The sequence below is a fragment of the Typopeltis vanoorti genome, chromosome 2, assembly GCF_054136105.1.
Source record: "Typopeltis vanoorti isolate ZY-2024b chromosome 2, IOZ_Tvanoo_1.0, whole genome shotgun sequence".
Classification (NCBI taxonomy): Eukaryota; Metazoa; Arthropoda; class Arachnida; order Uropygi; family Thelyphonidae; genus Typopeltis; species Typopeltis vanoorti.
Window position 1 is genome coordinate 176,314,628 of NC_143550.1, and position 21,400 is coordinate 176,336,027.

A 21,400-nucleotide genomic window follows, 5' to 3' on the forward strand; every position below is an offset into this window, starting at 1 on the left:
CACAGTATCTATCATACCTCTGTTAGATATTCGTATGTCGTGCCTTATTGTGCTTTATAAATCTTATCTATAGTTCTTTCTTCTTTTTTCGAATTGTTTTGCTGTTCCTGTTCCAGCAGCTAATATACAATGCTTAGTCTTAATTAGAGCCGATTTCTATCAGACACCATTCTTTCTAATGGATCACGTGTACTATTCTTGCAGACAAAGAAAATGCTACAGACGAGAGCCTAATCCTTCTATTGTTGTAGATCTGGAGTTTGCTCCTTTTTGGAATCAAGAAAATTTATTTGTTAAATCAGCTGCACCATCTTGATTCCTATACAAGAAGGATATTCCTATCAGAGAGTTAACACGCAGATAATCACATGACCTTAGAATCTATTATTTATTTATACCCTATTAGTTTATTCCTCAATCAGCAGTCGTAACCAAATTTTCTTCTCCACCCCCCCCCCCCCCTTGTTAGACTTTTCCCAGAGTACTGGATGTGAGAGGTCCCCCTTTTTCGAATTTGCTGAAAACAGGACAGCTGGATAAGGTGCTGGCTGGAGTTCTTTTGTAATTGATGTCTCTTTGGTGTTCTTCAATACGGTATTCGATTGATTTTTCTGTCTCTCCAAAGTAAGTTCTGCCACAATTGCAGAAAATTTGGTAAACTCCAGGATATTTGAGACCGTTATGATTAGTCTTTGGCTGACTGAGAAAGGAACGTAGTTTAGGCAGTGTTATGAAGAAGTTCTGAATATTAAATTTTCTTAAGATTTTTGCTAATTTTGGAAAGATAGAGCTGATGTAAGGAATAGAGATATTGCCTTTAGAAACTTCATTACGGCATGGAGGAGGATTGAAAAGGATTTTGTTGATAATTTTCTTTCAATAGCTTTTTAACTGAAATGTGCTTTGAAGATGATTAAATTCGTTGCTAAGAAAGATCCTGTTCATTTGAAAGAAGTGAATGTGCCCGGTGTCTAAGAGTACTGGATGTATGATGCTGAATTTCTGTGGAGGGTAATGGTGAGAATCCACGTGGAGATATCTGTCTGTATGGGTCGATTTCCTGAAAGTAGTGATTTTGAATTTCTCATTTAAACGGGACAGTTTTACATCTAAGAAAGAGAGCTTTATCTTCCAATTCATCTGTAAACTTAATGTTAGGATATATATTATTTAGGTGTTCATGATCATGGTCATGCTCCCAAATCAGAAAGATGTTGCCAACTTATTGTTTCCACACTTTAGGTTTTAAAGGAAAGGATGAATCGACCTTTGTTGGCATAAAGTGGGGATAAATAGGCAAAAATACTCGTAAAAATTAATAATTCTTATCACTTATCTAGACTACAACTTCCTTTCAAAGAAATTCATTAATTTTGGGAAAACTGTTTGTTTCCTTAATAATGCTCTTTTCCATCATGTTTGGTTTGAAAAGTGTCCATTCATTTTAAAATATATTTCTTTCACAAACTTCCAATTTTCAGAAAACATTCTGTCCTAATCAATACACAGCTGTTATATTTTTTTCCCTCGCATATGAATTTTCTTCTTGAAAATACAAACTTAAGTGCACTACTGCCTGGCTCTGCAGAAAACATCTTTGAAAATTGACAGTTAAACCACTGCTTGTTGTAATCATGGCTGCAGTTCTTTATTAATGTGATAATAAATGATAATAAAACTAAACATTATCCTTTCATTCATTTTTATTTATTCATTCAAAACCGGCCATTGCTAAATTTTTTAAAAAATTGTTGAGATAATCTGATATCGCTAAATAGAAGATATCCTACACAATGTTCTGTCGCAATGTAGCTTTCACTGACACTAGTCAACAACGTACCATTTGTTCTGTCTAGAAACCTTTATAAGAGAAGCAATTTTGAAACATGAGCAACTGTTTCAGTTTTCTTTGGTACATCAAAATTTTATGACAGCGTAGAGATATTCCATATTAAAATACCTCTAAAATTTGTTAGAGGATATCTTCCTTTTTTTTTATCGTTTTGTGTTGCTGAATCTGAACTCCAAGTTGGAAGCACGTCATCTGTCATGTCATCAAGTTCTTCAGTGCTCTGTCTTACGTGGGGCACTCTTTGCTGTCAAAATTAACTCAGTCACTGAACAATTTACTATCACTGAAAGACAACTTCAACAAGCCACCCATCATATCTCTTCATGGGCTCTTAATAATGCATTCACATTTTAAGCAGGAAAAATGTTTTTTGTATTTTGTATGCTTCTACCTGACATGCACTATTAATCCAGTAGGAGCAGAAGCAAAGGTCCTTGAACTCGTTTTTGACAAAAAAAAAAAACTCGTACATCTTTCCTGCATTTGTCATCTTAGAAAAGTGCCAAAGAACATTGAATATCCTTCAAACTATGTTCTCAATGCTCTATTATGGATCCCAAGTTTAACTCTTCTGGAATGGAGAGCACACTCTGATATTTGGATCCTATCCATACATGATATAACTGCTGCTGTGGTTTTCTCAACAGCCATTCAAGGTTTTATGGGAAAGCGAATGAAACTGCTCTTTCTCTCTGGAAGAAAATACAGTTGTCTCTCTTAATTATGCCCTATAAATAGTCTCATCCAAGACATCCTATGTGGACTATTTTTTTTTCTTTTTTTCTACATTAGGAAGCTCAGTATTGCACACTTCATACTGCCATTCACTGTTTTCGTATGTTTGAAAAAAGAATGCATCATATAATAGATACGAATGCCAACAGTATTACCTCCACTGAACAGAACAACCTTCCTGCAGGTTTGCAGTTTGCACTCCTTGCAACCCATCACTGTTGCCAACTGCCCTTCAGCTGTTTACTGTGCACATAGAAGGGCAATGATTTCTTATCCATCTATACCAACAGTACAAGTGAGACCTTTGTTGGTTGTGCTTCTGTGTTTCTTGACCTTATCCAGTCAGATCCCACTTGATTACAGTAATTATACTGCAGAATTGCATTCCATTCAACTTATTCTTCTATATATATATATATATATATATATATATATATATATATATATATATATATATAAAACAAAACATTACCAAAAATGTATAATTTAAAGAACGCCATTCAGTTCTTTACAGGCCACCTCTCCAATATATGAGACAGTGCACATACAATGCTTTGTTATTCTATAATTGTTGTATAGGAAGATCCTTAAACTGAATGTTTTGGTTGTGCTGAATCTCCTGCTGCATTGAAATTAAGGGAAATGAGATTGTAGCTGCTAGCTGTACTCATACTTTTCTCTGTACTGTTTGTCATATTCATACACAGACTATAGACAGGTTTAAAGATCAAAACTAATAATCAATGGCAGCCGCATGACAGCAAGCACTGATTGACAGCATGAGATTCAGCCTGAAGCTCAGTTTGGAGTCTAGTCAACATAGAAAGATAATAAATAAGTTGCTCTACTGCACCTTCCTAGGCTGTGCATTAGGTCACAGTCACCTTATACATTCTCTTTTACTGATGGCCTATGTGTGATGAAAGTAACACTTGTCTTAACATTTCCCATGTTTTTCTAGTGTGCTAGCATTTCAGTTGAGAAAGAATTGGAACTTTTACTAATCTCGTTAGGCCATATACATTGAGGCAGATCTTCTCAGACTCAGACATATTGCAGCCCAAAAGGATCAAGATAGAGCATGGGGTATATTTTGTATATTTTCTTCCACAACAGACTTAATGCCATTTAAACGTACTTGGGCCAAAGCACGTTATGTGAGACGTCTGAGTCAAAAATGATTCTGGATTAAATTTACATCATCAATTAATCAAATAACCAGTGCAAAAACTCTAAAGTTTGGAAGATGAAAGGTGGATATATTGTTGCTAATCCCAAAGCTATTACAAATACTTTAGGAGAAAACTTTGCCAGGATCTCAGCAAGCAACAGTTTCCTATTATCTTCATTTTAAAAATTTTCAAGAACAAGAGAAGCAGCAGCTAAGCTTTTGTACCAAGGGGAACAATCGTACAATCGTCCATTCATTAAAGAAGAACTCAAAAAAAAGAGCTCTTTTGCTGTTTTCCACTAGTACAGTTGGTGTTTTATCATCCACATTATCAGATGATAAAACGCCTCCCATCATTCTGGATATGCTCCTCTTACTATACAACAGAATATTTATAGAAAAAGAGTTTCCAGACTTTGGCATAAGTTAGTTGTCATTGTTATTCCAAGGCCAGGCCAAGATCCAGCCCACGTCACCAATTATGATCCCACTGCTTTGACTGGCTGTCTTTGTAAGGTCTTGAAAGAAATGGTAAACGCAAGGCTTCTTTAGTACTTAGAAAGCATCAGACTTCTTTCCAATGCACAATGTGGCTTCAATAGACACCAATTAACTTATTTGGTCCATTGGGAAACGTATAAGAAACACTTTCCTGCTATGAGAACATGTGATTTCAATGTTCTTTGACATGGAAAAAACCTATGACACAGCCAGGAGATATGACATATTGAAAGATCTGTTTAATCTTGGTCTTAGGGGATACCTTCCTGTTATTAAGAACTTTCTATCCAGCCATGTCTTCCAAGTTCGAGTTTGAAGCACATTATCTCTGCCACATCATCAAGAAGAGTAGGTTCCTCAAGGATCCTTAAGCATGACCCTCTTCACTATGAAAGTGAACTCAATTACTGAATTGAGTTCACTTTTCAGTTTCAGTTTACTGTCACTCCTGCAATATTGAGGGTCATTGAAAGACAACTTCAACATGCAGTCAATCGTGTTTTGTCATGGATTCAGGTTATCTGCCAGAAAAATTGTCAGTGTACTTGCTAGAAACACATTCTCCACCTCAATCCTGATTTAAGAATGGGACAAACTATTATTCCCATAATTTCAGAAGCTAAGTTTTGGGATAAGTGCAAAAACGCATTGAGCATCTTTTTCACTCTATCCTCTATTGAATTGGGGTGCTGATTGATGTTCTTACTCTGCATTTATCATGGACTTGTACATTCAAACGTTTATAACGGGTCCCAGGTGTACTATTAGGCAAGGGAGAGCATGCTCTGGTGGATAGGCCAGATCCATTATCTTGTTATCCGATTAGCTACCAGTGCTTTTCGCACATCACCCATTCAAAGCCTTTATGTTGAATCAAATCATTTGATTCGACATAAAGACCCTCCCCCCCCCCCTCTCTCTCTCTGTTATTTAGGTGAAAACAATTCTCTTAATTATGCTCTAAAAATTAAGTCCCTTCCAGAAATTCTGCATGGACTAGTCTCTTTTCTTTACATTGGGAGGTCCTGCATCATACATGTCTGACTGCCATCCATCCTTTTGCCTCGTTAAAGAGGCTATGGAAGCTATTGACAAGTGTTGACAACATTACCTGCACTAAAGAAAACAGCATTCATCTATGGCAGGCTTTCACCCCATCCTGCAACCTGTCAACTCCATAAGACTCATACACCCTGAAATGTCTACCTTCGATGCACACAGAGCAGCCCCCATCTGTATTGATGGTTCAAGATCAGAGATCTCTGTTGACTGTGCTGCTGTCTTTCATAGGATTACTATCTCCGACCAGGTACCACTCAGTTATTCTGCAGAGTTGCATACCATTCATCTTGCACTTGTGCATATAAAAGAAAACTATCAAAAGCATGTAATTTATACAGTACTGTATAACCCACATCCAGTGCTTGGTGAGTTGTTACAACTCTTGTACAAAATAAAGATCCTTAATTTTGATGTTCAGTTGTGCTTAATTCTCAGCCACATTAAGGGAAATGGCATTGTAGATGCATTGCTAGATCAGCTCATGCTGTTTGATGGTCCCTTGTACTGAGTACGTACACCCAAGTAATAATATCAAAGTTAATTGCGCAACGGCTAAACTTCTCTTGTAGGAAGCACTGGTGAACAAATTGCTTTGCTGTAGTAATGTGCTTGGGAAAATTTCTACTGCTTTTTTTTTTTTTTTTTTTTTTTTCTTTCCCCACAACCTGTTAGTATTTACAAGTGCTCAGATTTTTTTTAAATGGCATTGATGTCAAAGACAGGTCTTTGACCAGAACATAATGTGGTCAGTATTGATATTCTTGTGTGAACTAGGGCGAACCTTTTAGGATTTTTTTTTTTTTTAATTACATGATTGATGTTTTTGTTTCCTCTTAGTAAACAATGTCCCATTTCTCCAAAGTATGACACTATAAACACCTGGGAGGGGGATGGCTGTCCTTGGTGGAAGGTAACACAGAATAATTAATTGATTAAAAATGGTTTTCAGAAATTCCACACTGTATGATTGGGAGACTGTGTGATGGTTGAGTTCTTAAGAACAGACTTATATGTATATATTAATGATATACAACATTTTCTTTGGGTTGAAGCCATGCTGTTGCATAATTTCTTAGCTAGTGTCAAGTTCCAGTTTTTCTTTTTTGAGACATATGATGGGAAATCTTGGTGCATGTAATTGGTTGCCCTCTAAGGTAGATTTATGTATATTGAAGTTAACAGTATGTCAGATTTTGATCATGAGAGGCAGATGACCAGTAACACTAATTTTCCTCTTTTCTTTTCTTTCTCCCTGGTGCTGGCCTAGTTGGCCAAATGGTTAGTGTATCCTCTCTTTCCAGCAAAGAGGCTGCAGGTTGGAATCCTGCCAAGGGCATGGATATTGTGATTGTCCCACTAACTGTTTACCATATGTACTGCTGTAACCTGTGTCCTGGCACAGTATTACCTTTGATGTTTTTGTGCCATAATCAAATTCTCTAAGGTCAGTTTCACAGAGGGATGTAGGGTGTTGAATTTGGTAAGAAATGAAAGTAAAGCAGCTTTGGGATGTAGCTATATATTAAAGACATCTGCATAGTGTACCCAGAATGAAATTATATGAAAGCAAATAATTAGTCTCCTACATTCTCAAGGTAGTAATTTACTAAAGAAGAGAAACTACTCCTCATGGTGATACCTTCAGTTTGCTTTTAAATTTTGTATTTCAGATAAAGGGACCTGAATGTTGAATGCTTGAGAAGACAAATTAAGGGTTTGTAAATAGACATAATGCTGAAACATAAGTATGTCAGAAAGGATTAGTGTATTTTTGCCATGATATCTGATTATTTTATTACAAATTAGAGTGGTCGGTAAGAATGCTGAAGAGTCATAGCAGAAACTTGACGAGATGTTGAAAGTTTTTTTACTGTTAAACTATAAATTAAAGATGCCAAGAAATTATGTTCTTAGTTTAATTCTTTATCCAGGTGTACACCTGGATAAAGAATTAATTATACATCTAATTAATTATAAATAAAGAATTAATTATACACCTGGATTAAGTGAAGTAACTGCACTACTGGGCAACTTGTATATAGAGGGTAATGACTTCACAGTTTCATAGTTATGGTCATTTTATTACAGAATTTCATGCAAAATTTGATATCTCCAATTTTAATATCAGGTTTAATGCCACTTTCTTTCATAATGTGATCCATATAGATGATGAATAAGAGTGGCTATGATGTGCATCATTGTCTTATCCCATATTTTAAATCAAACCATCCTATATTTCCTTCAATTCTGACTGCTGACTTATAATTTAAATAGAGATTGTGTATTACTCTGTATAATATTCCATTTAACCCATATAATTATACCATTTTGAAAATCATTCCTCTGACACTGTGTTATATGCCTTTTTCAGAGCTGCAAAACTAAAGTACAGATCCTTGTCATATTGATCTCTACAATCTCTCTTTTTGCTCATTTTTCTCCAAGTTGCTCTTCCAATTTTCTCAACATCTTTTTCAAGTATACTTCCATAAATCTTACCTGCTCTTAATAGAGAAATTCCTGTGTAATTCTTGCATTCAGCTTTGGCTATCTTTTTCATTGTGAAATTCCTGTTAGTAGAGCTTTCAGGAATTATCAGAGCCCTACTGTAATCATATGGAATTCAGCCTTCTGACAATGCCCTCTGAATAACCCAGTGTAACCACTGGTCGAATAATATATTCTTCAGCTGTCTTTCTACATTACAAGTTTCTGATGGCTTTTTCTACTTCTATTATTGATATATATTCCTGTTTGCATTACTCTAGAAATTTCATCTGTTGTTCTGTCATTGTTTGTTTCCTTTAACAGTCTTTCATGGTAATTACTTCAGACATTTAGGATCATCTTCAGTTTTCATGTCACCTTTATCATTGATTTCTTTTACATTACTCTCTCCTCTGATTCGAAATTTTTTTCAACAGCGTTAAATATTTTGCCACCTTCCAGATATTTATTTTCTGTATTCATACCAACGTCTTTTCTGACTTACTTTGCTATCTTAAATTTTTCTGTATATACGTTTAGGGCATCTGCTGATTTACTTGCTGAGAAATTTTGATATGCTTTCTTGTTCAGGACTCTCTTTTTCTCTATGTTTGTAGACAACTTTAATAATTGATGCAAGTTTCATGGCTTATACATATAACAAAAATTATGTAGCATTTATTCAAAAACTCCAATATATTTCATCCAGCATTATGTGTACATCAGGGAGATAGACTGTAACTACATTCAGAAATTAATTAAAATAATGAGTCATAAATCATGCTCATGTCTCAGTCCCACCAGAGTACAGGAATACCTTGTATAGCACGGGCTTTGGTCTACACGGTTTTTATTATTACACTTATCATTATTACACTAACATTGTTAACACTGACCGGCTACACCCTCGCGCCGCAAGTGACAGCCGAGAACCACGTTTATGCAGTAGTTATTCAATTGGCTCTCATGCAGACATGTTCTTACCCTGCAGCATATTATTATTTACGTTAATATTAGTATTTCATATTTTTTATTAATTAAGTATGAGTGAAAAGAGACAAAACAAAGAAGACACTGTTGGAGTAACAAAAACACAAATGGTTGACATTAGAGAAGAAAATTGAAATTATAAAATGTCACGAGAATGGCGCTTCATTTGCTAAAATAGCACGTGAGAATTCAATGAATGAGTCATCTGCACAAACAATTATTCAGAGCAAAGAAAAGATTAAACAACATGGAATGAGCACTGCTTCTTATGTGTCAAAAGTGATCACGAGAAATCGATCTTCTACAATGGAAAATATGAATGCCTTCTAATGATCTGGATTGAAGATTGTAATCAGAAAAAGATTCCTTTGAGTCAAATGATAATCCAGGTAAAAGCAACAAGTCTACTTGACAAAATAAAAGAGAATGAAAGCGAAGTTGTGGGTGGTTCTACAATTTCAAAAAACGTATGGCTACATAATGTAAGAATCCAAGGTGAAAGTGCAAATGCTGACACTAAAACTGCAGAATTATTTCCCAGTGAATTGAAGGAGCTTATTGAGAAGGAAGGCTACACAGATGATCAAATTTTTAACACTGATGAGACTGGCTTGTTCTGGAAAAGAATGCCATCGCACACATTTCTAGCAGAGAAGGAAAAACACAAGCTGGGTATAAAGTGTCAAAAGACCGATTGACACTTTTACTAGGAGGTAATACATCAGGTGATTTGAAATTGAAGCCACTGTTAGTGTATAGAGCGGAACACCCAAGAGCTCTTAAGGGCTTTACAAAGAACAATTTACCTGTTTATTGGCGTTCGAATAAAAAAGCGTGGGTGACTCGTTCAATTTTTGAAGACTTTTTTAAAACTTGTTTTTGCCCTGAAGTTAAAAGCTATTGTAAAAAGAATGATATTCCTTTCAAAATTTCGCTTTTATTAGACAATGAACCAGGCCATCCAACTCTGATGAGTTGGATGGCCTGACTCACTGACTGACTTAGATTAAAATGTCAAGATTCATTTTTTCCCTCCAAACACAACATAAATTCTGCAGCCGACGGATCAAAGGGTTATCTCCACTTTCAAGACTTACTATTTAAGAAGAACTTTTGCTCAAGCCTATTAAAGCTGCAGCAGAAGGAGGAAGATGCTTGGACTTTGAGTGAATTTTGGAAGAAATTTAAGATAAGAGATGCCATTCAAAATATTTATGAATCTTGGCAAGAGGTGACTCAAAGCAACATGAGAGCCGTATGGCATAATATCTTACCGCATTCCTCAAAGGACTTTGTTGCCTTTGCAACACAGAAAGAGGAAATCTCAACAGAAATTGTGCAGATGGGCAAAGATCTTGGTTTTACAAGTTTAGATTGTAACAATGTGAATGAATGTATTGATTTTCATTCAAATGATCTGGATGATGAAACCCTTTTGGAGTTGGAATAACAACGAGCCTACGAAGCAGAAGAAGACGAAAGATGACCCCACTGATGTCATGGTTGAAGAATTTTCCTTTGCTAACCTTTCAACTTTTGTGAGTAAAATCGACGAAGCTTCCGACTTTCTCAACAATGCCATCAAATGCTACAGAGATCTAGTACTTGAAGAGAACAAGGATGGTTCAATGAACACTAAAAGACTACTTTAGTAAAAAGTAAATTACTGTATGCTAAAATTGAAGCGATATTTGTTTTGTTTTCTACAACTTTTATCAGTTTAAAAGGATTTTATTTGTTATTTAGTTAATAAAAATAACAATTTTTTTTTTCATTTTTAAACATTTTTATTATCCTAAATTTTTGTAATAAATAAATTAAATTGAAAACCTTTATAAATAGACCTCGAACAATGCGGTTTTGCATAGCGCGGACGCTTCTTGCAACCCATTAACCGCGCTATACAAGGTATTCCTGTATATGATATTACACTATTAGAGTTCAAAGGAACAATTATAGTAAGTTGCATAAATAAAATAAATTATTAATTTAAAAAACAAACAAACTTATGCACAGTTAATAGTGATCACTTCCCAAAAAACTTGTATATTGGCATACAGTCTGATCTGTTCAGATTCGTATGATTTCTTAGCATTTCACATGTTTCAAGGATAAGACAGTCAAATTTGAGCTTACTGAGTGAAGAAGTTTTTGTCTGTTGTAAAGTACACTGCAACTAGTGTCAAACACAAAAGAGAAAATAAAAAGATCTGCATTTGTCTAATAATGAGATTATGATTTCTTTTGATGTAGTCTCTCTATTCACCAATATACCATTGTAAGACTTCAGTTTTTTTTAATCTGATTTCCAATAAGACATTATCACCCTATTTAAAATTTCCATCAATGTAGACTATTTCACATGGCATAGTAAGGTGTTCAAACAAATAGAAAGAACAGCAATGAGTAGTCCTATCTCACCAGCTTTAGCTGATTATGAGTATGTTTTGTTTCTGATATATTTGCAATCTCTTTCCACACTGAGTCAGAATTGCTTTAGTTCCTAGAGAAAGTAGACTTCTTGTATCAAGTTCACTATTAAATATGAATCCAGGAACCAGCTACATTTTTTGGATACCGTAATTATTCGTAATCCCACAGGTCATATCGAATTTTCATTTTATCAGAAACCAATCTTTACTAGCAGTTAATTTCACTCATCCTCCCACCATCATTCGTCACAAAATTCCCTTTTGTTAGATGAACTGAAAAAATTTAAAAGTAATCTGATGTGTAATGGATACAACGAAACTAACACTCAGAAAAATTATTGATAATATCATCCTTCTACCAGACTACAATCTCCATTCATTTTAGAAATTATGAACTTTACAACTATGTTATAAATAACTATTTTAATTTCCTGATGTTTTGACCTTCATATTAAGGTCATCATCTGGAGTATACACAGATATACAAGGACAAGCTGAGTTAAATTTCACACAGTATGCTAAAGCGGCAATGATTTGATCAACGGTTATTCTACTGGCATGATCTCTGGTGAAAATATAATATTAAAAAAAAAATACAAATAAAATTAAAAAGTTATTTAGAAACTACATCAAAGCTATATTCTATGATTCTTTCGTATAAATAGTTTTCTTACAGTAACAATGATGTCCTAATTTAACATGACAATTGTTATATTGGATTTAAGATTCTGGATTATCTGTTTATAGTTAATTCTTAACGAGAAAGGTTCCTTGGGTAGAATATGTGTATTCCATTGCTTGGGATTTTTAGACCATCATTATTGTTAAGATCAGGGTGGTTGATAAGAATCTCACAGGCTTCCTTGAAACATGAAATGCTAAGAAATAGTCCAAACCTGTACTACCAATCAGACTTTATGCCAGTATCCAAGTTTTGGGAAGTGATCACTATTAATTGTTCATAAGTTTGTTTGTTGGTTTTAATTAATAACTTTATTTTATTTGTTCACTGATTTTTTAAAAAAATATGCAACTTACTTCAATTGTTCCTTTGAACTCTAATAGTGGAATATCATATACTTCAACTGTGGCCAAGACACGAGCTAATATATTCATGAATTATGATTCATTATTTTGATTGATGTTTTGAATGTAGTTAATGGTGTATCTCTATGATGATGTCCATGTAACGTTTGAAATATATGAATTGTTTGAATAAATTCTATATAATTTTTGTTACAGGTGTAACCAGGAAACTTTAATATGTCTGGTGCACGTTACATTAAAGCTCTTATCTTCAATAACGTTTGTATAATTGAGTTTATAGTTTACCAGTAAAAGCTAACTTTAATTATTTTTAAAACTTTCTTACTGTTCTTTTCAATATGATATTCATTTATATCCTACTTATCACTAAGTGTTGGTCACTTCTCATTTTAAATCCTCTGTACAGTCTTTTATTCTTAACCATCATAAATATATCACTGTCAGCAATGACATAGTTAATACGGCTTGCCTTGTGTCTATGTTGGAACATGGTGTTAGTAATGACTAATAACTATATGCTTTCTTAAATAATTATAATTTCATGTGTCTTCTTATTCTGTACTGTATGTGCTCTGTCACTGTACTTTCATATAGTATACAGTTTCATCTCCTATTTAGTATAAACAAATGAGGTTTCACTTTATCATTTAAATTACTGTTTTTGGTGATTCAAAACAGATTGCTTTTGCTCAGTTACAGTAAACTGTTTCTCATAATTACTTCCTTAATTATTAAATACTTTTCTATTTTGTTTTTATTTATTTTTTTAATAAGGCACTGTAATATCTGTATTAGGTTTTTTCCATGAATGGTCTTGCACCTCAAGCAGCTTTCAAACCACTTGGTACTGGCCGTCATACGTTTCATGCAGTTCGTGGAAGGTAAGACACACTATGTTATTCATTCTATTGTTTTATTGTTTTCCAAGGCAAAGGAAATTGAGAAATGAATATTTTGAATTACTTGCAAATTCATGTTGCTCTTCATCAAATTTTATTGAATGAGAATTTATATAAGCTACTGTATAATTTTTCCCTTAAAACTATTCAGCTTTCCAAGAAAGATTATAAACCTTGGTCGACTGATAAGTTTCAAGGAAGTTATAAATCAAAGAAGGAATAAATGTTATAAATGTATTATTCAGCACATGCGAACCACAAGTATTTGGTTCGCATGTGCTTAAAAGAAACGTATTTAATTTTTATTATTTCTTTTTTGTTATTTTTTATATTTTAATAGAAAAAATCCCACATTGATGTTGGTTCACAAATTTTGCTTCCTGTATATTTCGGCGCTTAATGAATATTAGTAAATATATGCTTATTCATATAAGTTTCATTTCAAAGCAGAAATGTAAGAATTGCAGTTTCAAATATTTCACCTGAAATTGACTTTTTGTGTAGCACTACTGAAACATAAATCACATTAAATTATTAAACTTCTTTTATGTTTTTAATTCTTTCTTTATTACTAATCGTTTTACGTTTCATGTGCTTGTACTGCAAATGTGCAATAACGATATATTTATCTATCTATTTACAAATATGAGATAATGTGCCATGTCAAATGTGTATGTAAGATGCTAAAAACGTAATATTTGCATTTGATTTTTGCAATATTCGCTGTGTATGTTTTGTATTGAATATAAATACAATAAATATTATAATAATATATATCTATATTACGATTTTTTTTGAGGGGGGGCCGTGAAATATTTTAATTTTTCCAAAGGGACCGTGACATCCAGAAGTTTGGGAAGCACTGCACTAGGGCATCACCCAGTTAACAGGAAACAGTGGCAAAAAGTGAAAATACAGCTAATGGCACAAACTCAACATCAGCAGAGCTTATGATATAGTCACTATTATTGTTGCTCATGGCATCCTAACGCCCATTGTGACACACCCAAACTGTCAACACAATATCTGTCACACTTCTCCCTGCACCAATTAGCAGACAAAGCACTTGCAATTGACTCAGGCAACCAATTCAATTCAATCGGCACTTGGTGAGCAATAAATATAATCCAATCCTCATGCCCTTACTAAACTTACTCTTAACTCATTTCCAGAGACGACCTCTTCTTCTGCTCCCTCTAACCAAGTGTTTATACATTTCCTCTGCATCAATCCTATAAAATCCTTTAAGTAACTTAAACGTTTTCTGTCATATCCCACCCTTTTTCACCTATCAACCAACTTTTGCAATCCACAAACCCTCAACTATCCTCATAGGGGCATTCCACAAACCACTCACCATTTTGGTCACTCTTATCTGGATTGTCTCTCATCTCCAAGAAACCCAGCTGACCAGAGCTGTGCACAGTAATCTGGATGGAGTCGTATTGTAAAATTTCTATATATAAATCTTTATGATATATTCACGATGTATAATCAGTATAAATTTATTTGTTGATTGTGTTTACGCCTCTATGATCTTATATCCTTTCCTTAAATCTTGGCCTATGGTGTATTATTTTTATTCTTTACTTGTTATTTCCTCAACTCTAAAATTTTGTCCTATACAATTCTTACAGACTCTACCTTATTATCTCTAACCCTTGGCTGCTATAATTGTGTTGCCCACGTGTGCAAAACTCGATAGACAAAGAAAATGCACCTGGCTAGAGCCAATTTCTTTGTTAGAATAGTAGTGTTAATCCATGTTTCAAATTTTGGAAATTTTATTTCTTTACGCTGCGCCACCAAAATTCTATAGATAAGAGAAATTTCTTTATCTAATAGCAAACACAGTATGGCACACTATCCTGTATCCTTTCCTTCTCTATTTTCAAACACAATAATCTAATATATTCTTATTTCGCACTGCAGTTGTGACTATCCCCAATAATTTTACACATAGGTTCTCTTTATGAGTGGTGCATTGAGATTAGTGATCAGTCAAGTTATTTGGTTGACAAGAAAAAATTTATTCATTACTAATAAAACAAGTTACAATTATCTTCATAGACACTAACTTAACTAATGTTGGTATGAATGGTAAATAAGATAACTCGACGTAACATGAACATTCTAGTTCCCTTACAACATGAAATATTATCTAATACAATAAAATGGGATGTCCTTCTAATTACTTAACACTCCTAGATTAATTTCACAGAATTAATGATTCAAGTACTACTCGACAATGACAAACTAAAATATTTTCCCACTGCACTTTTCCAAGTTTTCTGACTCAGATCAATCTCTCCCTATTCATGGTTCAACTCCTAAAGTCCTACAGCACTTCATAAATCACAACTCTAATTAGTCCCTTTTACCATCACAATCTAACTTTCTTTGTATACAAAATTTTGAAAAAGAGTTCTTACTTTACCGAGGTGTCGGGATCTCACTGGCTTATACTTGCGATCATCAATTGGAATTATACAGCTCGCATTTTCTTCATCTGGTCCCTTTTCAATGAGGTTACCTGGTTGATATGTTCCTTAGGTTCTTGCTTCTGGAAGGTATATATGCGAGTACAATCATGATTCGTTGCCTACGATGTTCACGAAGCACTGCTGCCGATGTTGGTCCACGAGTTTTCACAGGTTCCACATTTTCTTCTCAGCCTACGCTGGCCTTCTGCTATGCCGAGACCTATATGCACATTAGGCATCCCACTCGGCCGCTTTCATTCATCTCACTGGAATTTCCTTTCTCCGAGAACGACTAGAACAGATCCGTGGCAAAAGTCTCATTTTTGTGTCACCAAAAACTATATAATCTCTCGATGACCTTAACACAGCACCTCAATCCCTCTGCAGTCTTCCGACGTTTCTCGTCCACGGGAGACCCCCGCGCAACATAGACCTTTGCATACGTGATGGCCTCAGGTCATGATTTAATCTTCTAATCTTGTCTGGGATTATAGATTAATGTTTGCATACTAACACCTACCTCGCCTATTCTGTGAGCCTACCCTGGCTATTTTAGCAATATTCTCTCTAAACTTCAGCTCGCTGTCTACTACTATCCCCAAATCCCTGGCTTTATCAATTTCCTGAAGTACACTCATTATTAAAAAATTATGGAAAGTACCATGCTATAGTATAACATCAATTTAATATAAACAAAATACTCACTTTAAAAAAAAAAAAAGAGAGAGAAAGAAACACGCTATGTTACAATCTACATTCCATGCTAAAGTTACAATAATTTGGTCTCTGTATCTTTGATGTAAGGTTTTTTCCCACTATAGGTCAGGCCAATAGATTTACTATCATCATCATAAAATTCCTGCCATGTACCCTCAAGGGGTGTACAGGATATGATAATACTACACGAAAAATTCACATCATTACTAACTTCCTATCTACAATTTTCCTCCAAATCAGTCTGTTACTTGTCAAGACTCCAACATTATCAGATCTTATATTTCTATCTTCTAATTCTAAGGCACTTTTTACTGTGTCAATCCACCTATATCTTGCTCTTCCTCTGGGTCGTTTTCCTACCAACCTGGCAGAGAACACTTGTTTTGCTAATCTTTCCTCGCCCATTCTGTTTAAGTGAACATACAACCTGAGATTAGCTCTGCTAACACATTCCTGGATGCTGACAATGTCAAGTTCTTTCCTAATACCATCGATTTTAATATGATATTGCCATTGATGCCATCTGATCATGCCCCGATTCTTTCTCAGAATTCTCATATCTGCTGTCTCTAGTCTTTGGTCAAGTATTTTACTTCTGACCCAGCTCTCAGATCCATAAGTTAAAACTGGTTTGAACACAGTCTTGTATACAGCTAATTTAGTGTTCCGACTAATTTCTCTCTTATTCCATATGAATTAATTCAATTGATTTCCTACCATACCAACTTTGTTGATTCTGTTGTCTATTTCTATATTTAATTGATCATCTTCACTAAAAATCGTGCCTAAGTAGCTGAAATGTTTTACTTGTTTCACAGATTCTCCATTCACAACACAGTTGACATTTTCAACGATTCTGCCTATTTTCATTGTCTTTGTCTTTTTATTACTGACCTTCATACCATATCTATTACAACAGTTATAAAATTTAATCAGTGAATCTTGCAGACTTGTAGCGGATTTATTTAGAAGAATAACATCGTCCGCATAAAGCAAAGAGCTGACATTAACATCTCCAATTTTGATATCATGTTTAATATCACTTTCCTTCATAGTGTGATTGATATAGATAATGAATAACAGAGGGGATAATGTACATCCTTGTCTCACACCAGATTTAGCATTAAACTATCTTCCTGTACTTCCTTCAGTTCTGACTGCTGACATACAACTCAAATAAAGACTAAGTGTTGCTTGATATAATGCCCCATTGACACCATATAACTGTAGCATATTGAATAGCTTCTCTCTTGGCACCTTGTCATATGCCTTTTACAAATCGACAAAACTTAAATACAGATCTTTGTTATATTCCCATGATTTCACCACCATTTGTCGTAAAGTGAAGATCTGATCCTGACAGCCTCTATTTGACCTGAATCTAGCTTATTCTTCGCCAGGCTTTTCTTCCACAATTCGTCTCAACCGTTTCTCAAGCATACTTGCATATATCTTACCAGGAACCCTCAGTAGGGAAATACCTCTGTAATTCTCACATTCAGTTTTATTTCCCTTTTTATATATGGGTACTATGAGAGCTCTACTCCAATCATCGGGAATTCATCCCTCTGTCCAGGCTTTCTGAACTATGCAGTGCAGCCACTGTAAGACTCTTATACCACCATACTTCAGCATTTCTGGTCGAATATCATCTACCCTTGCTGCCTTTCCACATTTCAATCCTTTGATGGCTTTTTCTACTTCAAGTATGAATATGTATTCCTGATGGCATGCCTCTTAGTGTTTTTTATCACTGTGCTATCATCACTGCTTGTTTCATTGAGCTGTTTTTCAAAGTAATTACTCTTTTAGATATCCTTGAAGTAATTACTTCAAGGATATCTTTTTCTCTCATTTTCATGTCACCTTCATCATCTCTAACTCTTTTTACCGCTCTCTTTCCTCCATTTCTGAGCTTCTTCAACAACCTCCAGAATATTTTGCCACCTTCTTGATAATTGTTGCCAAAGTCCTTCCATGACTTTTGCTTAGCCAGTTTTACATAGTGCTTCACTTTTTTACATTTGTCTCTGTATTCTCTAAGATCAAAAGCTGACTTATTTGACAGGAACTTTTGATATGCTTTCTTCTTTTCCTTCACTGCCTCTTTAACCTCCTGTGTCCACCAGGGAGTTCTGATTTTTTTATCCTTGCAGAGACAACCTCACCACATGCCTCTCTGGCAGAATCAATCAATGTTTCCTTCAGAGTTTGCCACTGAATCTCCAAGGTTTGATTCCTGTTTTCAAACTCTTTCATTTTTTCTTCAATAATCTTTGTGTATTTTAGTCTACAGTTCACATCTGAGAGCTGCTCAACTTTTATTCGCTTTAAAACTTTCTTACCTGTTATTCTATTCAATGTGAAATTCAATTTTATTCTGCTGAAGACCAAATAGTGATCACTTCTGATTTCAAATCCTCTGTACACTCTGGTGTCCTGCACCAGGAAGAAAACATCATTATCAACAAAAACATAGTCAATGAGACTTTTCTTATTCTTTGCCTCTTCTCTCCATGTGAATTTGTGCACATTTTTATGTTGGAACATGGTGTTAGTAATAACCAATCCATGTCCCGAGCAGAAATCCAACCGATATTTGCCGTTATTATTAGCTTTGCTCTTTTCTCCAATTTTCCCAAAAAAATTTTGTATGTCTGACATTCACTTCCTACTCTGCTATTTAGATCTCCAACAAGAACCAACTTTTCCTTTTTCATTGTGTCAGTTGCTTTTTCTAAAGCCTCAAAAAATTCTTCCACTTCTACCTATGTAGAACCTTCTGTGGGACCATAGGCACAAATAAGTCTCATTGTCCAATTCCCCATTCTGATATTTGCCCACATCACTCTACTTGAGACTGCCTGCCATTCAAGAAGATTAGCCTCATATTTTGTGTTGAATACTATGGCTACTCCTTCTTTTCCTTGAATGTCATTGCCTCAATATAACATTTTGTGTTTATTGCTCAGAAAGATCTCACCAGTTTTGTCTTTTTTTTGTTTCAGTCACCCCTAGTATGTCGATCTGGTACTTATCTAATTCTTAGGCTAGCTCCATTTCTTTGCCATTCCGGCTCCTTATGTTGATACTACCGAACCTTAACTGTGGTGTTGTTGAGTTAGGGTGTGTTTTCAGATTTGTTCCAGTAGCTGTCTTTTCACTGTTTGCCCTGGTTCCTTGGCAAAAACAACAGGGGTTTTGTTTAACCGGGCGATGCCCCAGCCGGCATGAAATTTTGTCATGTTGTACTATCATTATGGTTTAACCAATAAGAATACAATTTGGTCAGCTTAATCCCAAATTGCAAGCCCATCCTTGTTCATTCAGTATCCAGGTAGATACTCAATAAGGTGCATCATCAGAAGGTGAGGATTGGACATTAGGTCAGAAGCCCTGGTCGGTTCTCTGCATTCCTTTAAAGGCTACGTGGTGGTCTCCTCTCAGTTATATATCTTTGATCCTTAAGCACCCCAATAGTTTTACCAACTAACTAAATTACTGTGACAGTGTTATAAAGTCATTATAACACTGTCTATAGTAAAACTATAGTATTATAGTTTGTTCTTTGTATATGTGTATACTCTGCATAATGACCTTGATATGAAGTTCAAAATGTCAAGTGATTATTTTGGTTTATATTATTATTATTAGTAGTAGTAGTATTAAGAGTGGCCACATACTACACACACCAGATTTCATACTTGTTCTTGACTTCATGCACACTGCTTGCACACACAACATTCAATGGCAGTTCATTCCAATCGCTTGTCACTACATGAGCAAAAATCTAGATCGTACCTCCTTAGTGGTATTCATTCTCATCTTCCAATTACACCTTCTTGTCCTATACAAATCCTCCAGAAAATGAAAAAATTCTATCAGCTGAAATCCTGTATGACACTTTCAGAATAATAATAATAATCATATGATAATAAGCTACTGGAACAAATCTGAAAAACAAACCCCAACTTAACATCACCAGAGTTAAAGATCGGTACTATCAATGTAAGAAGCCTGAATGGCAAAGAAATGGAGCTAGCTGAAGAATTAGATAAGTACAAGATCGACATAATAGGAGTGGCTGAAACAAAAAAGACCAAAACTGGTGAGATCTTTCTGAGCAATAAATACAAAATGTTATATTCAGGCAATGACAATCAAGAAAAAGAAGGAGTAGCCATAGTATTCAACACAAAATACGAAGCTAATCTTCTTGAATGGCACTCAGTCTCAAGTAGAGTGATGTGGGCAAATATCAGAATGGGGAATTGGACAATGAGATTTATTTGTGCCTATGGTCCCACAGAAGGTTCTACTAAGGTAGAAGTTGAGGAATTTTTTCATGCTTTAGAAAAAGCAACTGACACAATGAAAAAGGAAAAGTTGGTCCTTGTTGGGGATCTAAATAGCAGAGTAGGAAATGATTATGAGACATGCAAAAATATTTTGGGAAAATTTGGAGAAAAGAGCAAAGCTAATAATAATGGCAAATATCTGTTGGATTTCTGCACAGGACATGGACTGGTTATTACTAACACCATGTTCCAACATAAAAATGTGCACAAATTCACATGGAGAGAAGAGGCAAGGAATAAGAAAAGTCTTATTGACTATGTTATTGTTTATAGTGATGTTTTCTCGCTGGTGCAGGACACCAGAGTGTACAGAGGATTTGAAATTGGAAGTGATCACTATTTAGTCTTGAGCAGGATAAAATTGAATTTCATATTGAAAAGAATGACATGTAAGAAAGTTTTAAAGCGAATAAAGGTTGAGCAGCTCTCAGATGTGAACTGTAGACTAAAATACAGAAAGATTATTGGGAAAAAAATGAAAGATTTTGAGAACAGAAATCAAACCTTGAAGATTCAGTTGCAAACTCTGAAGAAAACATTGATTGATTCTGCAGAGGCATGTGGAGAGGTTGTCTGCAAGGATAAAAAAAAATCAGAACTCCCTGGTAGACACAGGAAGTTAAAGAGGCAGTGAAGGAAAAGAAAAAAGCATATCAAAAGTTCCTG

The 21,400-nt window shown here is 34.8% G+C and overlaps 1 protein-coding gene across 6 annotated transcripts in view; it reads left to right on the top strand.

Moving 5' to 3' along the window:
- Positions 1-21,400, top strand: part of LOC150109686 (uncharacterized) — a 576,277-nt gene that overhangs the window by 421,413 nt on the left and 133,464 nt on the right. For all 6 annotated transcript variants that reach the window (XM_090414002.1, XM_090413987.1, XM_090413994.1 and 3 more), the window contains one exon: positions 13,073-13,158. In XM_090414002.1, coding sequence (XP_090270128.1) covers positions 13,073-13,158 — 86 coding nt within the window. The remainder of the gene's footprint in view (positions 1-13,072; positions 13,159-21,400) is intronic.